Raw genomic sequence first — 22,803 nt, 5'->3', positions numbered from 1 at the left:
AATGATACAAATGAACTTCTTTACAAAACAGAAACAGACTCACAGACTTTGAGAATGAAATCATGGTTGCCAGGAGGCAAGGATGGGGGCATGTTAGGGAAACTGGTATAAACATGTACGTACTGCTATATTTAAAATAGATAACCAACAAGGACATACTGCATAGCACGTGGAACTCTGCTCAATATTATGGATAGGAGGGGAGTTTGGGGGAGAATTGATACATGTATATGTCTGGCTGAGTCCCTTCGCTGTTCACCTGAAACTATCACAGCATTGTTAATCGGCTATACCCCAACACAAAAAAGTTTAAAAAAATAATCCTGAGTGTTCTCAATTAGTCACATTATCAGCTGATTGATGGGCATGAGGATAGGAATCTATACATGAAAAAGCCAGAAGCTTTAATACGAGATTAAGTTGAACTACTTAATATGTGGTGATAAATAGAATCAAGAGAATATACTAAATGTGACCCCTGCAATGATCTTAATCAGTCAGATGATTAACAGATAATTTTAAAAACAGCAAAAAAAAAAAAACACACACACGAGTGATTGACTACAATGAATGTCTTAGAAAGATTTATTACAGCTTAGAGAGTCAAGAAACAATGAAAGATGACCTACTGTAGTACAGAAGGTGGGGAAAATAGAAAGGAGAATATGAACAACTGAAAGGAGGTGGCAAATGAGCTGGGATAAAATTATACTTTCTATTTGATTGGCTTTTTAAGACTTAAGTACTTTATAAACAAACAACAACTTTAAAATACCAACCAGGTGGGTGCATCTGTAGGTCCAAAAAGGAATAGCAATTGAAAGTATCTGAGATCTTCCATCTATACATAATTTTACTACAAGGCTGTCAACCTTTAAGATAGTCTTAAAGTGATGTGAACATTCTATACTATTATCAAGTCAGAAGTACATCTCAAACATTAATTGAATAACTTTAATTGAATATTCATTAAGTATTTGAGAGTATTAATTTTTAAAAAAGCAACATGCAAGAAATCACAAAAAGAAAATAAAAAGATTTAGAGAATCAGCATTCCTGGTAGAGGAACAGCATCTAGAATCTTTGTTCTAATAACTGTCCTAAAAGTGTTGGGTAGAGTAACTAATAAAAGGCAGCAAAGTATCACACAACATCCTTATTTTCAGCATTTCCTAGTTAGACCATCCTGTGTATTCTATCCCAAACTGTCCTGCTCTTACACAGCAGCTATATCCACATCCGCATTTGTTTCCGTGGATGTCTTCCTGATTTGGGAAAGACACACACAGCAGCTGGCTTACTGCCTTGTCCGCAGTACAGTGCTGCAAATACATGCACGCTGGGCTGAGTCTAAATGCTCCAGTTTTCATCCTACGATCGCCTCCAACAGTATCGTTACCCTCAGTGTAACTGTCATGTATAACGCAGCATCCTTATTCTTTCAAGAAAGCTCAAAGGATGGCACTCTTCCATTGTTACTACCCACCCCCAACCCCAGAAGCTCTGCTTGCTAAGCCTTCTTCTGTCCTCCCCATTTTAGTGACTGGCATCCCCATCTACCTGCTTAGTTGCTCAAACCAGAAAACTGCAAGTTAGTTGTGATTCTCTTTCTCTTCCTCCCCCATAACCAGTGGTTCACCAAACCTAGGAGATTCTACCTCATAAATCTTTCTAGTGTGAAATTATTTCTAAATCCTGGATCAAGTCATCACCTTCTCTCACCTGCAAAAAGGCTTCTAAAGCTCTTTCTCTCTACGACAGTCCTGACCCAGTTCAATCTACTCTCCACAATGCAGGTTACAGACCTCTCTAAAATATGAATCTGAATTACTTTCTGCTTAAAAATCTATAATGTCACACCCATTAGGATGGCTATTATAAAACAATTTAAAAAAACAAACAGAAAAGAACAAGTGTTGGCAAGGATGTGCCCAGCAGCTGTGGAAACAGTGTGGTGGATTCTTAAGAAGTTAAACATAAAATTACCACATGATCCAGTAATTAACTTCTGAGTATGTAACCAAAAGAAGTGAAAGCAGGAACTCAAACAGGTATCTGTACACCCATGTTCAGAGCAGCACTGTTCACAATATCCAAGTATCCACGGACAGATAAGTGGATGAAAATAATGTGGTATATACATACAATGGGGTATTAATCAGCCTTTCCAAAGGAGAAAATTTTGATACATGCTACGATTTGGATGAACCTTGAAGACATTATGCTAAGTGAAATCAGTCACAAAGGAACAGATACTGTATGATTCCATTCATATGAGGTACCTAGAGTGGCCAAATTCATGGAGATAGAAAGTTGAATGGTGGTTGCCAAGGGCTGGGGAGGGAAGAATGGGAAATTATTGTTTAATGGGTAGGGAGTTTCAGTTTGGGGAGATGACGGGTGTTCTGGAGAAGGGATGGTGGTGATGGTTGCACAACCGTGCGAATGTACTTAATGCGGCTGAACTGTAGTCACAGGAGTGATTCCAATGATACATTTTATGTTCTGCATATCTTTTTCACAATAAAAAAGTCATGCATACACAAACATCCACGCTGCCTCTCACTGGCTCAGGATACCGCCCAGAAATCTCAGGTAATTCACACGCCCCTCAGGATTTAGTCCCAGTACACCTCTCCCCTTGCTAGTACACTTTCTCCTCCAGCGCCTAGTCATACTCAACCATGCTGGAGTTGGGTTCACACTACTTTGTAAGTCTTTACACAGACCATTCCCACTGCCGACCAGACCACCTCTTCTCCATTTGCAACATTTTTCTTTTTCATCCCTTCTTGGTATCTCATATCACAATAAGAGATAAGAGCTGCCTGTTTGCCTTTCTGTCTCCCTCCCTACTAGCTTATAGTTTTATGATGGGAAAAAAGTCTCATCTCATTTGGAATTATATCTTTGGTACCTGGCACACATAAATATTCAGTAAATACTACTGACTATATACATGTTAAATACATAAATGTAGCAGATAGGGAAGACTTTCTGGAAGCACAAATTTTACAAAAAGTATGTACTATACACAACTGGACACATACCATTTCTTCACAGGCATCTTTGAAAAATTCTATGTCTGTTATAAACGGTTCATCAAAAGGTTCAAATTCTTGAGATAAAATTCTTATATGAAAATTTTTTCACATAATATTCCAGTTTATTCTACAGTTTTTCCTGATGGGCAAATATGGTACTTTAAAAAAATCAGTTTGTTTTTTTAATACCATTGTATTTAAAGTCATATGCATATAGGACTTTCATTCCTTTAAAATTAGATCATTGAGAAATGTTAAATCAGAATCCTGAAAGTACTGATATGTTGAAAGTACTGATATGTCTGTCATGTTGAAACAGTTGTTTTCTTGCCCATTGTTCTACTGTTTTGTGACAGTTTTTAAAGGAGGGATCAGCTTCAAAATATGATCTCACACCCTGAAACCATATAATTTATGATTCTAAAATATCAATATTTATGACCATATAATTTTAAAATTAATCACTTATACTATTTCATTCAAAGTGGAAAGAGTCTGAAACTAGCCATGCTACACAATGCTGTCAGGACCAATCTTCTAAGAAACGGCTTTGGTGAGTGACTAAAAGATTCTCGCATCTGATACGAAAAAACCATTCAGCAACTGCGGAAACACGCTGCAGAGGATCCCCACGCCCTCTCTCCCATCCCTTGTCCTTCTCCCCACCTTTCTCTTCCTCTCTTTTCAAAGGACTGAAACCAGATAATCTCAGCAGCATCTAAAACCTGATAAAAGTGAAAAGTATTTATTACTTAATCCCTGTCTGGATGTGATTTAAAAAAAAATTGAGATACAACTGACATATAACATCAGTTTCAGGTGTACAACATAATGATTCGATATTTGTATATACGGCAAAATGATTACCACATTACGTTTGCTTACCATCCATTACCACATATTTACAAATTAATTTTCTTGTGATGAGAACTTTTAAGATCTATTGTCTTAGCAACTTTCAACTTTACAATATGGTATTATTAACTATGGTCACCACACAATACGTTACATCCTCGTGACTTATTTATTTTAGAACTGGAAGTTTGTACTCCTTTACCTACAAGTGAATTTGCTACCTGCACACAATGAATTACTTCTCAGGAATAAAAAGGGAAAGTAACACACATAGCAGTTAGATAGTCTCAAAAAGGTCATGAGTCAAAATTGTCAGACACAAAAGGGTACCTACTGTATGATCCTGTTTATGCTATGCTATGCTAAGTCACTTCAGTCGTGTCCGACTCTGTGCGACCCCATAGACCGCAGCCCACCAGGCTCCCCCATCCCTGGAATTCTCCAGGCAAGAACACTGGAGTGGGCTGCCATTTCCTTCTCCAATGCATGAAAGTGAAAAGTGAAAGTGAAGTTGCTCAGTTGTATCCAACTCTTAGCGACCCCATGGATTGCAGCCTAACAGGCTCCTCCGTCCATGGGATTTTCCAAGCAAGAGTACTGAAGTGGGGTGCCACTGCCTTCTCCGATGATCCTGTTTATATGAAGTTTTAAAGCAAACAAAATAATCTATGGTAACAGAACTCAGAATAGTGCTTCTGGTGAAGACAGAAGGAAAGGCTAAGCAGTGGCATAAAGGAACTCTCTGAGGTGACAGAAATGTTTTACATCTGACCAAGGTACGCATTATACTACTGTATACATTCGTCAAAGCTGATCAAACCATGCACTTAAGATATATGCATTTCCCTGTATAAAAATCATACCCTAATTTTAAAAGAGAATGTCCTCTTCTAGCTCTTTTAAGACTTTTTACTACCAAAAAATATAATTCTTGGTCTCTGTTAAGTACTTAGGATTTTATAAAATATGTTATGATTGCTCACCTGCAGTATGTGTGACTTTAAACTTACTCATGGAAAAAAAAGCTGGAAAGCATATATCAGAGAAATCATGGCCTGAGATAGGAAGGAGAACTGGCAATGGCAGAGATTTTCTAGTATTTTTCAACCTACCAGATCTGAACATGCTTTATTTTACAAAGTACATTTTTTAAAAGTCCTATGCTACAGATTTATAGGTCCTGCTGCTGCTGCTAAGTCACTTCAGTTCTGTCCGATTCTGTGCGACCCCATAGATGGCAGCCCACCAGGCTCCCCTGTCCCTGGGATTCTCCAGACAAGAATACTGGAGCGGGTTGCCATCTCCTTCTCCAATGCATGAAAGTGAAAAGTGAAAGTGAAGTCGCTCAGTCTTGTCCAACTCTTTGAGACCCCATGGACTGTAGCCTGTCAGGCTCCTCCGTCCATGGGATTTTCCAGGCAAGAGTACTGGAGTGGGGTGCCATTGCCTTCTCCTACCTGCTATGAAAGAAATTGTTGCTTTTGTATCATCTCAATATATTACATAGTCAGCCAAACCATTTGAATAGAAACTGTGAGTACAGCTATAATGAAGCACTTGGTTTTATACTTCTTTTTCATAAATGTTGATCACTATCAATAGTAGCAAAAAGGACTCCTGTTCAGGCAGCCTCATCACAAATATATCCATCTCCCATGTTTAATAATAGAAATTACTGACAATAAAACCTTTTACTGAACTTTATACTTCAAGTCCTAGCAGGGACACCTAACCAGCTCACCAATAGGAAAAAAAGGAAGAGAGGGTTTAACTGACTGAGAAGTCACCGGATAAAACAAATAAAATAATACTTCATTTGCACTTTAACAGCCTTCACACAATCCACAAAGTAAGCAGTTTCATTAATTCCCTTTTCCGGATACATTATTCTCTCCTCCTTTTGGAGAAATCAACACAAGCAGTCACATTCACATGGAATTAGTCGAATGCTAAAGTCCAGCAAACCTTGCGGACCACTCACCTGATGTTGGCTATGTGCTGTGGCACATGCTGATGCTGAAAATGGTCAGGCCACGGATGATGCAGGCAGAAGGATGGAGAGGGCTGAAGACAGCACGTTGTCTGATAAACAGGTGAATGGTTTGGACAGAGAGATGCAGAGTACTCTGAGTGTGGCTGCATGCAACACGAGGCCAAAGCAGGAGGTGCTGCAGGGCCAGCCTCGGGATGGCACTCTTGGTGACTGTCATGGGGAGTCAAAGGGTGATGGTATGGGCAAGGATGGCAGCACTGGGGTAACACCGGAGGCGTTCTTTGGTTGTCTAAAGGCAGAAAGGATGATTTAACGGTGCCATTAACTTGCAGGCATCCATTTGGACTCACTTTTGTTCTGGGTGCTTCTTTGGATGCGAGCTGCTGGGCTGCAGGGTCTCCATCACAGGGGCTGAGGGGAGTAGGGGTGGTAGCTCTGGTTGCGATGCTGCCATTGCTCAGAACCATAAAATCGCTGTTTCCGTTGCTCATAGCCATGCTCCAGTTTCCTGACCCTAAGAAAGAAAATGATATAAAATCAACCACTTATAGTCAGGCAGACAGTTATGCAGGAAAGGCAGGAAAAATATTTTAAAATAGCTCTTTGAAAACAAGGGTTCTTACAGGAGTTGTGAAAGCATTAGGGGAAGCCCTGCCACGCGTGCAACAGAACCAGCTGGTAAGTTAGCCCTCCTCTTCTCTCCTCCCAGCCACACCAGGCAGAACCCCTCTCCTGTCCCATTGACCACTTCCTCCCCGTGTACTTAGTCGCTCAGTCATGTCCGACTCTTTGCAACCCCATGGACTGTAGCCCCAACTACTGAGCATGCTCTGGAGCCTGCAAGCCACAACTAAGACAAGATGTAATCAAATAAATTAAAAAAAAAGAATTAGAATATTTTAGGATGGGGGTGGGGAGGTGGTAGAATAGAGAGGGGACTTCCCCGGTGGCTCAGACGGTAAAGCGTCTGCCTACAACGTGGGAGACCTGGGTTCGATCCCTGGGTTGGGAAGATCTCTGAGAGAAGGAAATGGCAACCCACTCCAGTATTCTTGCCTGGAAAATCCCATGGACGGAGGAACCTGGTAGGCTACAGTATATGGGGTCGCAAAGAGTCAGACACGACTGAGCAACATTTACTATTTACTTCACCAATATCATTCTTTGGCTTTTCAATAATATCATGCTTGAGGTGTTCTGATACAGAAACAACAGACAAAATGAAGGGCGAGGGTGATTATTCGTGAGGGCAATTAGTTCTGTGGGTTAAGATAATGTGAATAATCTTAAGAATGTCTTACATCATTTAAAAATGTCAAGGAAATATGATTTTCTAAGTCACTTAGAAGTCACTTTCTAAGTCTAAGTCACTTAGGTCTTAGAATAAGAATAAACAAAAGAAAATAGAAACCAATCAGCTAAGCTAAGAATTGTGGCTACCAAGATAACAGATGCAAAAGTTTTATCCCCTAAACCAACAAATATAATGCTAAGAAAATAATAAATGTAAGTTGTCATGATCTTATTAACTTGTTTTCTATGTTATGTCCTATAGGGTAGTATTGCTTGCACATAAGAAAAATAGTACTATGGCTGGGATTTGCTTCAAGTGAGATTTTTTAATTAATTTTTTCCCCTCTATCAAAGGGTCCAGGCCTTAAATATAAAGGAAAAATTAGTGTTCAAATTACCAGTAATATCTTTTTCTGCCTGGTCAACAAACAAAAACAAAAACAACCTTCTTTACTTTACCACCTTCTGACCAACACACATACAAAATCTGGAAATGCAGTAAGAAAAATGGGCCATCAAATGCTATTGGTTTATTTGACCTACACATGATGCCAAGAATAAAAAAGAGAACCATTGTTTGGCTCACTAACCCTTCTGGCACAGCATTCTTCTGAGTAGACAAAACAACTTCAGGAGAAATCTCTCTCCAGTCCCTCCCCACCTCTGGCAGACACACAGGTACCAGAAGAAATCATCACTCATGAGGACGATTCCTATGCATGTTTTCACCCAGATTATAAACTACTCAACAGGGACCTTTCTGAGCAGAGAATGCCAGAACAATGCATAATGTTTCAATCTGAATACTAATACCCAGAAGACACTCTTTGTTGTGGTGGTTGTTCAGCTGCTAAGTCAAGTCCAACTCTTTGTGACCCCATGAACTGCAGCACACCAGGCTTCTCTGTCCTTCACTATTTCCCTGAGTTTCCTCAAACTCATGTCCATTGAGTCAGTGATGTCATCCAACCATCTCATCCTCTGTTGCCCCCTTCTCCTCTTGCCCTCAATTTTTCCCAGCATCAGGGCCTTTTCTAATGAGTCAGCTCTTTGCATTAGATAGCCCAAGTACTGGAGCTTCGGCTTTAGCATCAGTTCTTCCAATGAATATTCAGGGTTGATTTCCTTTAGGATTGATTGGTTTGATCTCCTTGCTGTCCAAGGGACTTTCAAGAGTCTTCTCCAGCACCACAGTTTGAAAGCATCAATTGTTTGGTGCTCAGCCTTGTTTATGGTCCAACTCTCAATCCGTACATGACTACTGGAAAAACCATAGCTTTGACTAAACAGACCTTTGTTGGCAAAGTGATGTCTCTGCTTTTTAAAACACTGTCTAAGTTTGGCACAGCTATTCTTCCAAGGAACATCATTGTTCAGTTCAGTTCAGTCACTCAGTCATGTCCGACTCTGCAACCCCATGATTTTAGTGGAAAAGATAAAAATTTATAAATATCAAACATATATATAAATCAAGTAGATGCTACTTCTCTCATCAGCCTTACCATCACTTTTGAAAGTGGTCTGCCAGTCCCAAGTTCCTATTGTAATGACCACTGAGAAAGATTTTGAATTGTAGTAAAATGCCTTGTCCTTCAGTTAAATCACTCCAGGTATAAATACCCACTAAAAAACATCTAAATGATATCCCCAACACAGAGCATTTGTAGTTAAATGTATTATCCAACTAGTGGGAAGACAGTGTGGATACTGGTTAAGAGCCCTAAACTGATCCTGGAGGCACAGACTCTAATTTTCTCTCTTTCTTAATCTGCCATCTCAGCAAGATCTGTGCCCTTAAGTTTCCATTTACTGAAGGATATATCCTTTCTTCTGTTGTTAACAAAACAAAAAGCTGTGTGCAAATGTTCTGAAAATGATAAAGGGGCCCCTAATGAGGGGCCATCTAAAAAGGCACTGGACTTCATAAAAAGTTAACGGAAATTTAAGATGTTTATTTTCACGGTTAAGTGAAAGACCATCTAGAAAATGTAAGAAGTAATCACTTGATGAGATAAAAATGTAGTCATTTCTCAGCATCAGAAACTCTGGTACAAATGCTCTAGAGAAATCACGGAAGGCACATGCTTTCTCTTGCCTTTACCCATGACTCATGTTCCCAAGACTCCTCTACGGACCTCAGCCAAGCTCCTGGAGCTGATGAGATCTGCTGAGAAAATCAGGACCTCCTCTTGGCCTTTTTATCAAGACAGACAGACAGAATAGGAATACTCTTTTTCTGGTCTATTGATTTCTTCTGACCATACTGCTGCTGCTAAGTTGCTTCAGTTGTGTCCGACTCTGTGTGACCCCATAGATGGCAGCCCACCAGGCTCCCCTGTCCCTGGGATTCTCCAGGCAAGAACACAGCAGTGGGTTGCCATTACCTTCTGCAATGCATGAAAGTGAAAAGTGAAAGTGAAGCCGCTCAGTCGTGTCCCACTCTTCACGACTCCATGGACTGCAGCCTACCAGGCTCCTCCGTCCATGGGATTTTCCAGGCAAGAGTACTGGAGTGGGTTGCCATTGCCTTCTCCGTCTGACCATACTAGGTGGGTTAATATCATTTCAGAGAGTTTATTTTGGCTTAATTCAATCAGTCCTACTGCCGCTAATCATAGGTATCAGGTGAGTTAGGCTGGTGAGAAGTATCTAACAAAAATCCTCAAGGTTTTCAAGTGAAACTGACTTTCAGACAGAGTGACCTCAACCTTGAATGCTCGTGAAAGTACCCTGAGACCCCCTCTAGACGCTCCAAAATGTCTCTGTTTCCCTGTCTTCTCATTGACTCTGTTTCTCATCAGGAAAAATAATTTCTCTTTTTCTGTGTAACAAGAATGACAGCTATCATTCTCTCTTATTTTTATTGCCAAAGCATCATTTTGTAGTTACATAAGAGTTAAATAGATTTTTGCAGGTCAGCCAAAGGACCTAATCACGATTTACAACATTTTTTCTAGCGGTGTGGTAAACTGCAGTTCAAGTGCCAAATAACTTACTTACAAATGAACTTTTGGAACATAACTTGTTTGGTAACTTGGAGACTTCTTGTAATGAAGTAGGTATGAGTGGATAGTAAAGAATAATTGAACTATGACTGTGGTTGTATTTGAAGTAATTCACATGAGCTTTCTAAGAGATTCAGTTTCTTTAAGCATAAACTGGGAACAATCAAATTGCCTTTATAAATAAGTTGCAGATTATAAGTTAAAAATGATGAAAAAGCAAAAGCTGGCACAAAATTGTTCTCAGAAATGTTTACAGATTAAGTTCAATTAGTGTATCTGTGTAAGAATTCAGGTGACCAGGACAATGGCAAAATTTCCATCTAAAGTCAAGAGTTGACTTTAAGGCCACAAAGAGAAAGACCTTGTTTCTTTAGAACTTTCACTGAAGTTTATTCACTGAAACAAGTGAAAAAAAATTTGATCCGAGTCAGAAAGAACAGCGAAAGAGATGAGCTAGAGGAAGATTCAACATCATAAAAAGGAACTATTGTGATAAATGTAATGCTATGTGATTACAAATGCAGTGCCAGTTATTATTTACCGTGGAAGTTTAAAATCAGTCTTGGATCAAATATAATGAATGACTTTAGAAGAGCTATGTTGAAATCACCTGTTTTCCCCAGGGCCATAACACACAGCGATTGCCAAAAGAAAGCTATTCTTGAGGCGCTGGCTTGAGGTGTGGTGAGGCCCGATAGCCAGTATTTTAGTGCCTTTCCTGTTGTTTCTGAGTATAACAAGCCAATATCAATATACCCAAAGCCACTAATCTCACACCTCCTCTTTCAACCTTTCTACTATTTTTATGTCCTGAGTGCTTTACCGGTTCTGAGGCTTATACGGCCTTGGGCCAAGGACCACCTTTTGATTACATTTTAAAATTTAAGATTTTTTTTCTTTGGGCCTCAGTTCTTCACAAGTGTAAATCAGGATACAAATCAATGTCCACCTCATATGATTACTCTGAGAATGTAAAAATATACTTAAAACCATAAAAGGCTATGTATTTACAATGAAAGAATTATTAGTATTCCTTAAGTGAGGAGAATATTTAAAAAACCTGAAATGATGCTTCCTAGTTTCAAAGCCAAAACTATGTTTTAAAATGGCATCAGCGATATCTGTAGCTTAGAAGAAATGGCCTGGATGAGTCTAAATGCTAGTTACTGAATACCTGGGTCAAATTATTTACATTCTTAAAGTCTCAAAGTCTTGACTCTGTATAGAGTTAAATTTGTTTGAAAAGCAAACTAATGTAACCTTCTGAAAGAGCAACATGGCGTTACTATTCAAACTGTAAAACACCCTCATCCTCTGACTCACAATTCTGCTAGGGCTTACAGCTTGGATATCCTTGAGCAACGTGTAAAGCCAAGTCCACAGAAAGATGCTGACCGCACCACTGCCCGTGACAGTGCAGACTGGAAATGGTCTAAATGGTCAGTAAGGGACTCAAATTCTGTCATAGCCATAAATTTCGTATTCTGTACAATAAAAGAGTGAGTTAAATCAGGATTACTTCCAGGGAAAGAAGTCCAAAGTAATACCTCTTCATGTGTGAATAAAATCCAGCTGCAGAAGAGCCAACGTGGTATGAATCCATTTCATTGAAAAAGGGGAGAAGACTCACATATATGGTTAGTGTATATACGTAGCTAGCTTCTAGGAGAATATGGGGAATGCTAACATTGTTTCCTGCTAGAGTGTTGCACTGGGCCACGAGACTGCCCATTACACTGCCCAGTTGCACTGGGAAGTGTAAAGAAGACTTTCATATTTTACTTTTTGTACTGCTTGCAACTTTTACTATAAATGTGCTATCTTCATAGTGATAAAATATTAATGAAACAACATATAAAGTTTCTAGCATGGTGACTAATAATGAACAGAAGATAATTATTATTAAAATGCAAGAACAGAAACAAACTTACTTTACTTTAAAGGATTAATAGTCATCTATTCACTGGATGCATTTTAAATTGTTTGTCTTCCAGTATATATCAGCTCTCTTATAATAACACCCCACTGCTGCTGCTGCTGCTGCTGCTGCTGCTGCTAAGTCGCTTCAGTTGTGTGTCCGACTCTGTGCAACCCCGTAGACGGCAGCGCACGAGGCTCCCCCGTCCCTGGGATTCTCCAGGCAAGAACACTGGAGTGGGTTGCCATTGCCTTCTCCAATGCAGGAAAGTGAAAAGTGAAAGTGAAGTCGCTCAGTCTTGTCCGACTCTTAGCGATACCATGGACTGCGGCCCACCAGGCTCCTCCGTCCATGGGATTTTCCAGGCAAGAGTACTGGAATGGGGTGCCATTACCTTCTCCGATAACACCCTACACAATATATCAAATAACTGGATAAAGCAGGAAATCAAAACCTAGCTAAGGAGAAAGAACAGATGAATACAAACTTTTAGAAAATGATTTTCAATTTCATTGCTTTCAAATTTGGGGAAACATAAATTATTATTTTTTGGACCAAAGCTATCTGTGAACCAAAATTACTATGACTAGTTTCATAAGCATTAAACAGAGAAACAGAGGACAAATATAGAGGTGTTCCAATCATATTGAAATGTAAAGAGAAAAGTCATCAGAATTCACGTATTTAGAAGGTTCAAACAATTACATCCTACTCTGGCTTGGGGCTCAGGACACTAACACCTGTAAGATAAAAGGAAATTACCCTGCTTCTAAGACTAAGAGTAGTATCTCATTGAAAATGCTATCATATAATCATAGTAGGAACTGAGGAAATTATGGAAATGTTATTCATCAACATATGATATGATATATTAAAGTCTGTTAGTGACACACAACCTACCCAAAAGATGCAATCTTACTATTAATATTAATAAAAGGGTTACAAAAACCTCATGGTAACTCCTTGCAATTGGAAGCCAGAACTGCTGGTATAGCCAGAAAACTGTCAAGTTAAAATCTACACGTAATGTTGAAGAGACTACACAGACATGTTCCAATTACCACAGTAACCACTCAGCGGAATCATCCCTATCCTTGACAAACACGAGGCTCAGACAGCCTGAAGGAACAACGTCTTCATCCACGTCAACAGTTACGATGGCACACCTCTTTGGTATTGCCAAACACTTTCACACACATGATCTCACTCGAGTTGATCCTCCTAATAGCCCTCAGAAAAACAGGTGTGGCACACATTATGGCTCTACTTTGCAAAAGAAAAACTTGAAGTACAGAGTCTCAAATGGTTAGGGTCAGGAAGTCTGATGCTGAGGTTTTGAGGGCTTTCTGCTAAACTACATTCCATAAGCTCAATGTATTCCAGAACAACCCTTTGCTTCATTAGATTCATAACACCAAACTTAACAATAAATGGCAAGACTGTATCAAAAACAAGATTCCATATTGTAGGCAATCAGCTTTTTCAAGAAGAGTGATGTTCCCTATAACACAGTTTTATTAGACAAAATATACAACACTGATATGGTGTTTTTCAAATGTAGATTCTGATACAGTCCATTTGGAGTGGGGTGACAAAATCTTCCAATCTTCCATACTGTTGGTTCAAAAAAACACTTTGTGTAGCAAGGCAAAGACACAACTAGGCGGGAAGGCTTCAAGAGAATTAGGCCTAAGCAATGGCAAAATGATGCCCAATGAAAGCAGACAAGATAGCAATTAACAGAGAAACAAAAGGTCCATTTTTCTAATTAAGACAGAGAAGAGTAACAAATTTTAATAGTAGAAGTTCTAATTGATAACCAAGTTTAATTATGGCTTATTTCAGGCCCCTAAACTGTTGTGTGCATAGAAATAACAACCAATCAGATTTTAATCTTTTTAGTGTAATATATGTGAATTGAAGTACCTTGCCCAGGTAACTGCATGTGACAATCTTTTTCTTTCAAGTGTACTAGATATTGGAAAATAGGAATCCTTCCTTCCTAGAGAGGAAGACTGGATCTTCAGATATAAAGTACCTGAAGTTTTTTTTCCACATCAGGTATAAAGCCAGTTTGGGAGTACCTCTATTCGTTATGCAGAGAAGGCGATGGCACCCCACTCCAGTACTCTTGCCTGGAAAATCCCATGGACAGAGGAGCCTGGTAGGCTGTAGTCCATGGGGTCGCGAAGAGTCGGACAAGACTGAGCGACTTCACTTTCACTTTCATGCATTGGAGAAGGCAATGGCAACCCACTCCAGTGTTCTTGCCTGGAGAATCCCAGGGACGGAGGAGCTTGGTGGGCTGCCGTCTATGGGGTCGCACAGAGTCGGACACGACTGAAGCGACTTAGCAGCAGCAGCAGCTATTCATTATGAACCAAACCTGTTTTAATATGAAATCAGTCCCCTAAAATTGTTTGATGGTCTCATTTCTTATCACTGGTACCAAAATGACCTATTAATATTTAGTGCTATAGCCAGAGAATAAATAGCTTCTCTAAATGCACCAGAGAAATTGACAAAGAATATCTGAGGTAGCTTCTAGAGTGGAGCTATTAAAACTGGATGGTAGAAAGACACCAGCCAGGTTTTGTCTCTAACTACATATTACCCTTCAAAGGGCTATCCAAATGTGTGTGTGTGTGTGTGTGTGTGTGTGTATGTGTGTGTTTTAGCATCTCACTCTGTCAGACACTTCCCTCACAATACCTCTACAAAGATCTTATTAAACCCATTTTAGAGAAAACTGAAGGTCAAAAATATAGTGTAACTAATCCAAATCACATGCTGGGATTTAATCTCAGACCAGCATGTCTCTGAAAGTAAGGCTTCTCTAACAATCTCAAGATGCTTCTAGGGCAATGCCAAGTTCAACTAGCTTTTATAGGACCACTGAAGGATACTGATATAAAATTCAGTCCACATGAAAAATATCCTCTGAACTCAATATTTCCCAAGACAGTTTTAAATGGTACAATTCAGCATTCAAGAGTGTGAGAGACATATTTCATTGAATTAAAAGAAGTGCTATCCACCCATGTATCATAAAATGCAAACAGTAAAAAGCAAGGTGATGGATTGATTTTGGTTGTCATGTAGTATTTGGACTATTTTAAAAGAACGTAATTGTTACCTGGCAGCAAAATCTGTATCTTTAATCAATGAATCAGGTCCTTTTAGGGAACTAAAAAGTGTAGTCTTAAATAAAGAAACAATCTTCTTCCCTTCTGAGACAAATTAAATTTTTCTTTGAGTTCATGAACTTTCTATGGTAAAACTCTCCTTCAATAAGAACACCTGTGGCGGATTCATTTTGATATTTGGCAAATCTAATACAGTTATGTAAAGTTTAAAAATAAAATAAAATTAAAAAAAAAAAAAAAAAAAAAAAAAGAACACTTTAAATATCTTCATTTAATCACCTATAAGCATTTTATGTGTTGCAAAGAACTCAACAGAAATAAGGCATTATTGATATCATTTCCCATAAATCATAAACTGCAATAAATCAGAAGCCATTTTCTCAGGGAAACAATGTTATACCTTTGAGAATCTATACTACTAAACAACATTTCATAAGAACCCATTAGGTACTACTATGCTTTCCATCACACCCTGAGAAAGCAAACTGAGTTCCAGGCAGTCTGAAAGCAAGGAATCACTATTCTTTTACAATGAACACTCACTGTTTCCTTTAACTTTATATTATCAAGAAGGTAGTTTCAACTTATAATAACAAACCACATCTTTGAAAATGAAATACACCTAACATTTTTATATAACTTCTTAAATAGGATTACACACAAGATATATATTGATAAAGGCACCGATAAATTGCTATATGCTTCACTTTGACAAAAACCATTCATAATACTTGCTGTTTTTGTTCAGTCTCTAAGTCGTGTCCGACTCTTTGTGACCCCATGAACTGTAGCATGCCAGGCTCTTCTGTCCTCTATTATCACCTGAAGTATGCTCAAATTCATGTCCATTGACCAGGTGACTCAGTGGTAAAGAATCTGCTTGCCAATGCAGGAGACACAGATTCGATCCCTGGATCAGGAAGATCCCCTTGAAGAAGGAAATGGCAACTCATTCCAGTATTCTTGGCCAGGAAATCCCATGGACAGAGGAGCCTGGTGGGCTACAGTCCATGGGGTTGCACAAGAGTTGGACCCAACTTGGCAACTAAACAACAATCATAATATTTACAAACAGCTCAATGATACAGAAGAAAAATTTAAATGAACAGATACAGTTTTGCCCTTGCCCAGATTTACAAAACTGTATTGACAGATAAGAGTTAAACAATGTTAGGAAGATATTATAGTGCCATAGCAAATCTGAAGACCCTGAATTTGGAAAACAGTCTTATTGCTAGATATGAGTTAGCTGAGCTTCATATTATAGGACTGAGTGATAGGAGTTTTATTGCTGTAGAAACATTACTCTCATTTTTCTCATGTGTTATATTTGATGTACCTTTGGTAGCAGGTCTATGTGAGAAGAGAAATGTGGTGTAAGAAAGTTTATCTTTTATAGTCTGGGATAAATGATTGTTGAGAACATTCTCTTTCCAATATAAACACTTCTCTATCTAAAAATACATTTCAAGAGCCCTATCACTATACTGTAGCTATTAAAGCAGTTTTTAGAGCTCTCTTTTCCAAGTTCATCCACCAAAATCATCATTCCACAAAATACTCACCACTTCTCCCCACACTTGAAAAATATTATATCCATAAGCATCAATGCTCTTAAAAAAGAGAAAGTATTCTTTTGTTTTCAGATTCCTATTTCAGATGAGTTTCAATTCTATTATGCTGCAACAATTTAACCCTAAATTGTATGTTCATTTGCAAACTAAGAATATGCAAAATAAAGCTAGAGAAGTTTCTACAATCAGATATGTTGAATGAGTCTGGGGTTGGTAGATGCAAACTACCACATTTAGAATGGATAAACAAGGTCCTACTGTGCAGTACAGGGAACCATACTGAATATCCTGTGATAAACCATAATGGAAAAGAACATTTAAAACAAGAAAGTATATATATGTATACCTGAGGCACTTTGCTGTACAGCAGAGATTGGCACAACACTGTAAATCAACTATACTTCAATTTTTTAAAAAAATGTCAATCTCGGGTCTTTCAAAAAAATTCTAGAAAGCCCCCTAAAAAGTTGTTATCTAACTCAAGAACCAGCTGAGACATTCATTTGGACTCTGCTGCAAGTCTTGAAGGGAACATAATCAATGTAACAAACATTCACAAAGTTACAAGTCTATTACAGCCATTTCAACTCCTTCTACATACTAGAATCGCTTCAGTAACATGAAACAATTACAGACACGGGGCTCTGGTCAGAGAGGTTATGATTTAATTCATACTGTAATGGGGTATGGGCATTAGCATTATTTAAATACTCCCCAGATAATTCTAATGTGCAGCTAGGATTGAGAACTACTGATTTATACTTTATTTAATTAATGCTGATTAATTTATAAGAGCAAGCAACTAACTCTCAAAATATTCAATACTGTTTCAGAAAATATTGCTTGAAATGCAGACTGTTACTGTATATTCTAAAACATTTGGACCTGGTACTTCAAGTTAGACATGTATTATAGTATTTGGATTAGTTTTACTTCTTTTTGGGTTACCCTTGAAGTTATAAGGGTGGGGACAAGGATGCCAGGAAGAGAAATCCTCAATAACACATTAGTTTGAGAGGCAACAGTGTGAAATTCATGTGGAACAATGTTGTGGAAATACAAAACAACTTGTCACATGGTCTCAATTATTGGGTTGGTCATAAGATGTTATGCAAAAACCTGAATGAACTCTTTGGCCAAGCCCATACTTATGATCATCTGAATGGAGTTTAGAATATAGCCAATTTGACTAACAAGTTTATTTAACCCTCAAGAAAAAAATATCTCCCCAACACCTGGTCAATCTCCAATGTGAAGTCCCAAGCCTCTCTATTAAAAGAGCATGCTCCCTAAAGCTTTGTACCAAAAAGAGAAGGAAAGAAAGGGAGAGAGAATGAAGGAAGAAAGCAAGAAGAAAAAAAAAAAGAGAGGGGAGGAAGGAAGGAAAAGGAAAGGAAAAAGAAAGAAAAAGCCTTCTGATTGCATTTTAAGCATTTTAAACGTTCCAATTCTAGAGTCAGACAGCCTCCAGACACCAGACCTACTAATCTAGCCTCATATCCCACTAACAAAAAAAAAAACCACAACAATTAATCACAAGATGCTTTGGTAATAAACAGAACCCCCAAGATGTGAGAGATCTATCTTTAAGTCATAAGATTTCACCTGAAATTATTTTGCTCTAACTAAAATCACAAAGCATTGAGCAATCTGTCTGTATCACTACAGCTCTTCCCCAGTAGAAACAGAATCATATGACTGAGCTTGACTCATGTTGTTGAACAGAGATCACACAAGCAAGTCTAAAGACACCATGAATGTTTAATATTTTGCACATCTCAAAACCTCAAAATTTAGCAGCTCAAAGGAAAACACCGTAACAGAGATATATCAAAATACAAAAATTCTACATCCACATACTGTGAAGCAAAAGAATGTGACGGAATTTTTAAAACGTCTTTCATAAAGCCAAAACCTGAGATCAATCACCATTAAGCGCTTGAAAGTTGTTTGATTTAAATGGTAACCTGTTGGTTCTTCATCCTACACTTAAGAATTATCTAAGCTTTTCCCACCAATGCTAAGCATCTGACACCAGGCTCCGCTCCCTGCTGTTCCGTGAAGTTTGAGAAGTAGCAAATCAAATTTCCTCAAGCAGCTCCCCAAATGGGTTCTTCCCTGCAGAGTTCAGCAAATCAAGTCTCAGGGGTATCCTTTAGTCTACTGAGCAACTTGGAAGACATATCTCAAGGTATTTGTATGAGACACAATTGAAGACATCTTTTTACTTAAATAAAGGATACTGAGATTTACTTTCAGCTTAGAAAAACATCAAATTTTGATTGCTTTTCTTACTTGAATTGGATCCGTAAAGTAACCCTTAGCAAGAGTCTGGGTACACCTTTTATAAATCTTTTTCTATTCCTTACTTAAATTACCATTATAAATGCTTGTGAATTCTGCTGTTTTCTTTCCTGTATGTATTAGGTGAACTGAAATTCCATTTACATTGTTCAAGTGGGAATTTCATTTGCTCACAAAGATAATTAAATTGTATTTTTCAGTTCAATAGGTGAGTGTCCTTATTTAGCAAGCATATAATAAGCCTACCATGTTCCCTGTGAATAGTGTTTTTGGAATCTAATATGTAAGCCTGAAGTAAGTGAGCCTGTTGAATAGTGATTAAAATGATAAAAGAAGAGAAATTAAGGGAGAGAGAACAAAAGGCCACCCTGTTCTCCAGTCTTGCTTTATTCATATATTTAGTTCTTTTGCTTTATATTTTTCCAAAAGGCTGAGAGGTTAAGCAGTTCATTTGTCTTGATCCTCAACACTCAGTTTTCTTTCCCGTGTTAGGATGTGATAAGGACCTGCAATTTTTGAAAAATCGGAAATCTTCATTTAGTCAGTGTGTCAAGGCTTCCATCACCCATACTGAGCTGTAAGGCTTGTACTGCTGAGGGTGGCTGTGATCCAGTCCCAGAAATCAAAGCAGTTAGAATGAAAGGTAAAGACTTGACTCACGGCAAACACTGAAAGGCAGGCCCCCCGTTACCAAAAAGGGGTTGAGCGGTTTAAGACACACTAAAAAGACAACTGGAACTAGACTAAAATTGTGGACGAATCCATTTTATAGTACATATCATTTCCTGGACTGAGGCAAGGTTAACATGTATTTTACTACATTACTTTGTAGGTCAATCATTTCAGACTCTTAAACATTACACACTTTTCATAATCAATGCAAATAGCTCATGCTCATACTTCTATAATCCATGTCTAAGATGCAAGCTATATGAAACATAGAAGACACATAAAAAATACTCTGCCTTATCTTTGTATACTAAAACAAAAACTGACAAATGAAGTACAATCAACCAATAAAATATTCAAGATTTGGCAATGAAAGCATAAGATAGTTTATTAAGAGATGTAATTTTTAAAGTACAATAATTTTTTTAATGATATTTTAAAAATAATGCCAAGTACTGTTTAACACTTTAAAAAGTAGAAATGTGTCAGCAGACATTAAAACCATGGGAAGTGATAAAGCCACTGTCTACCAGTGGAACATTCTAGAGTTTATTTACATAGTTTAGTGACTTCCCAGCCATCAAAGGGAACGAGTTTTCTTAAGTATAAATACTATTATCTAAGATAAAGATAATAGTATTTATAAACAGGACATATTCATTCTTTCCCTTTCAACAGGAATATCTATTACAGAAAATTTTAGCAAACTGTAAAGTATGCTGCCCATTTTTTACATTATCCCTGAAAAAATCATTTATGTTCTGTCAATGATTTGCATGATATACTCCAGTTTCTGCAAATATTTTACCCACTTGGTTTAGAAAATTTTCACATTTCGCTACAAAACATAAAAATATTTCACAAGTTACTCTAGTTTGAAATTTTCTACCAGTCACATATAAATCATCCACTTTAATTTTAAGCAAAAGTAAACATGGCAAATACATTCTGCTTTCTACGATGGGTAATAAATCCAATTATAACGTAGCTATTATTGCCACCATTAAACTGAACATAATACATGAAACATTTTATCATCTCAAAAACAACTTGAGAGTGTAGAGCAAGCTCTGTGTTTAAAACGAACATTGATAAAAATTAAATTTGGTATGGAAGCTTGGCTCCCAAGCTTAGCTCCCAACTTCTCTTTTTAAAAGCTGGAAGATGCTAATATTTTACTATTTTCTTACAACATTTAATTCACAAAAAGTGATTAAGGCACTTCCTACAATTCTACATCTATTTTTTGACCAACTGGCAACGAGAGAAGCATTTATTTTCTGACTTTTCTGATTAGAAAGTGATTAAAAAAGAACCTCAAAGCATGAAACAGCTAAACAACTTGACATCTGAGGTTTCTTCCCAACTTCGTAAAGAAAGCACATTAGAATAAACCTTAAGAAATAGCTTACCTTACCATACTGTGCTAGACTAACATTCAAAACACTTCATGAGGGATTTTAATGCATTCAGATGCCGTGCAAAGCTTACACTGAAAGAAAACTGTGAGCTAGAATTTTAAATTCAATCTGAGAAGCACACAGCAAAGTTCAGCTTTAAAAGAAATTCTCCCCAAATACATTCAGAGAAGCATGAATAAATGTATTACCTTTCTGTTAAGAGAAGCAGCGTTCCTGGTTCGGTTTGGTCTGCAAGTGACTGCGGTAGCAACAGCCGAAAGTGGCCGCAGGAACACAGCACAGCAGAGGGCGACCACAGAGTCGCAGGAGCAGCTCCTCGGAGCGGCAGGACAGACCCAATGACAAGCACATGCAGACTGCTTTGAATTAGGCATGTTAGGGGCTGGAACTTTCCGAGTTTGCTCTCCTATAGGACAGGAGAGGTTTTCTCCTACTTAACCCCTGGGGGCAAGGTCTCCGTAATGGTAACAGCTGGCATACAGAGGGGCTTGATCTGAGCACAAGGTCAGCAAGCCAGGATATGAAGCTGACATGTAATTTCTAGCCTTTTCCTGCTTCTACAGGGAAATTGCACGAAGGACTGTTTTTAGTTATAACTTCCTTTGATCTTTTGGACTTAAAGTTACTTAGTAGATTAAAGCCATGTTAGCTGACATTATTTGCTTGCTTAGCCTAACTTAAGTGTTGCAGATTCAGTTTTCTGACACATAGGGCTACTGCATTTAAACTAACACAAATAAACACCAATCGTGTTTATTTCCAAGTTCCGGGGATTCTTGTGTTCTTTCACAAATGGCTCTTGAGACTCTGCTTTTAAGGCAGAAAGTTCATAGTTTTTCAAAGAGGCAGCCTTCTTTATTAAAAGAGAAAGTATTATTTAAAGCAGTTTTAAGTGTTTCTCTTCAATTGTCCTTAACAAAAACAGTTAAATGAATCTGACACTGCTTTTTATAAATTTGTGGTCCTATTGATGCCAGTATTTAAAATTCCACAGTCACAACATAAAAAGCTTACAAATACCTTCAAATAAATGCTTTAAAATTACCTATGACTGCTATTGGCAAGTAAGTGATAATTTACTGAATCCATGAAATCTAACTTTTTATGACTTTAATAAAAATGTGTAAACAACTCTTACAACGGGCTGTATTGATAGCAATTTCAAAGTTAGGGAAGGTAATACAAGCAGTCAAAGGAAAAAATAGATGAAATTGGGCTTCATGAAAATAAAAAACTTTTATATATTGAAGAACATTATCAAGAAAGTGAAAAAACCTTTTGAATGGGAGAAAATATTTGCAAACCGCATATCTACGGGGCTAGTAATTATAATATATAAAACTTACAACTCAACAATAAAAAGACAAATAATCTAATTTAAAAACCGGCAAAGTTTTAGAATAGAGACTTTTCTAAAGAAAATATACAGATGGCTAATATGCACATAAAAGGATGCTCAGCATCACTAGTAATTAAGGAAATGCAAATTAAAACCACAATGAGAGACCACTTGACAGCCACAAGGATACCTAGGGCTTCCCTGGTGGCTCAGAGGTAAAGAATCTGCATGCAATGGAGGAG

At 37.9% G+C, this 22,803-nt stretch overlaps 1 protein-coding gene across 1 annotated transcript in view; it reads right to left on the bottom strand.

The window, feature by feature from the left end:
* The window catches only part of DISP1 (dispatched RND transporter family member 1), a 219,337-nt gene that overhangs the window by 53,570 nt on the left and 142,964 nt on the right, over positions 1-22,803 (bottom strand). The window contains exon 2 of the mRNA XM_055581955.1: positions 5,881-6,406. Within this exon, the coding sequence (XP_055437930.1) occupies positions 5,881-6,406 (526 nt within the window). The remainder of the gene's footprint in view (positions 1-5,880; positions 6,407-22,803) is intronic.

Source organism: Bubalus kerabau, chromosome 5 (assembly GCF_029407905.1).
Source record: "Bubalus kerabau isolate K-KA32 ecotype Philippines breed swamp buffalo chromosome 5, PCC_UOA_SB_1v2, whole genome shotgun sequence".
In the NCBI taxonomy this organism is placed as follows: domain Eukaryota; kingdom Metazoa; phylum Chordata; class Mammalia; order Artiodactyla; family Bovidae; genus Bubalus; species Bubalus kerabau.
This window is presented reverse-complemented; position numbering and strand designations above follow the sequence as displayed.